Below are 1371 nucleotides of genomic sequence, written 5' to 3' on the forward strand. Positions count from 1 at the left end.
GAGGTGGGGAGGAGAGGGAGGGAGGAGGGAGGGAGGGGAGGAGGACAACGTGACCTTGCAGAGGCAGCTACAGGAACTGCAGGCGCACCTGGCCGAGGCCGAGCAGACGCACGCTCAGAGGTGAGGGGAGGAGAGGGAGGAGGGAGGGAGGGGAGGAGGAAAGGGAGGGGGAGAGATGGGAGGAAGATTTTACTGCCACTGTCCAAGACAACCACTGTTTTCCTCGACAGCGAGTAGCCATCTTGGACAGTTTTCTCTGAACTATCATTCTTTTTTATATCAGAACTCTTGATCACATTATAGAGAGTTTTTCTATACAAAGAAAAAAAGCAACTTTAAATTTTAAAGAAAAAAAACTGAACACAATAGACAAATATCCTCTGGGTTTTTTGTTGGGTTTTGGGGGGTTTTTTAGGGGGAGGGGTGGGGGTTGTTTCAATTCTGTCTGAAATTGAGTCAAGTGGAGACTTCACAAAAATTATTTTCTGACTTTGAGATGTTTAAAACACCAAACACTTGTGTGACTAAATGTTTAAAAAACTAAATGTTTAAAACGCCAAGTACTTGTGTGACTAAATGTTTAAAACGCCAAGTACTTGCTAACCAGGTGGTCATCATCTTTTTACTCCTTCCCCGCCCGCCAGCTTGTGTGATTTAAACAAGGACCATCTGTTCAGGTACATAGGTGTCAGGTGGTGTGTGTCAGGTACATAGGTGTCAGGTGGTGTGTGTCACATGGTGTGTGTCAGGTAGATAGGTGGCAGGTACAAAGGTGGCGGGTATCACATGATGTGTGTCATGTGGTGTGTGTCAGGTGGCGGGTGTCACATGATGTGTGTCAGGTGGCGGGTGTCACATGATGTGTGTCACGTGGTGTGTGTCAGGTGGCGGGTGTCACATGATGTGTGTCATGTGGTGTGTGTCAGGTGGCGGGTGTCACATGATGTGTGGCAGGTGGCAAGTGTCACATGATGTGTGGCAGGTGGCGGGTGTCACATGATGTATGTCAAGTGGCAGGTGTCACATGATGTGTGGCAGGTGGCGGGTGTCACATGATGTGTGGCAGGTAGCGGGTGTCACATGATGTGTGGCAGGTAGCAGGTGTCACATGATGTGTGGCAGGTAGCAGGTGTCACATGATGTGTGGCAGGTAGCAGGTGTCACTTGATGTGTGGCAGGTGGCGGGTGTCACATGATGTGTGGCAGGTGGCGGGTGTCACATGATGTGTGGCAGGTGGCAGGTGTCACATGATGTGTGGCGGGTAGCAGGTGTCACATGATGTATGGCAGGTGGCGGGTGTCACATGATGTGTGGCAGGTGGCAGGTGTCACATGATGTGTGGCAGGTGGCAGGTGTCACATGATGTGTGG

At 50.3% G+C, this 1371-nt stretch overlaps 1 protein-coding gene across 1 annotated transcript in view; it reads left to right on the top strand.

The window, feature by feature from the left end:
* Positions 1-1371, top strand: part of LOC106013521 (rootletin) — a gene marked incomplete in the record, with an annotated part of 17616 nt that overhangs the window by 11063 nt on the left and 5182 nt on the right. Inside the window, 1 exon segment of the mRNA XM_035973038.1 lies at positions 41-120. Coding sequence (XP_035828931.1) covers positions 41-120 — 80 coding nt within the window.

Source organism: Aplysia californica, unplaced genomic scaffold, assembly GCF_000002075.1.
Source record: "Aplysia californica isolate F4 #8 unplaced genomic scaffold, AplCal3.0 scaffold00960, whole genome shotgun sequence".
Taxonomy (NCBI): Eukaryota; Metazoa; Mollusca; class Gastropoda; order Aplysiida; family Aplysiidae; genus Aplysia; species Aplysia californica.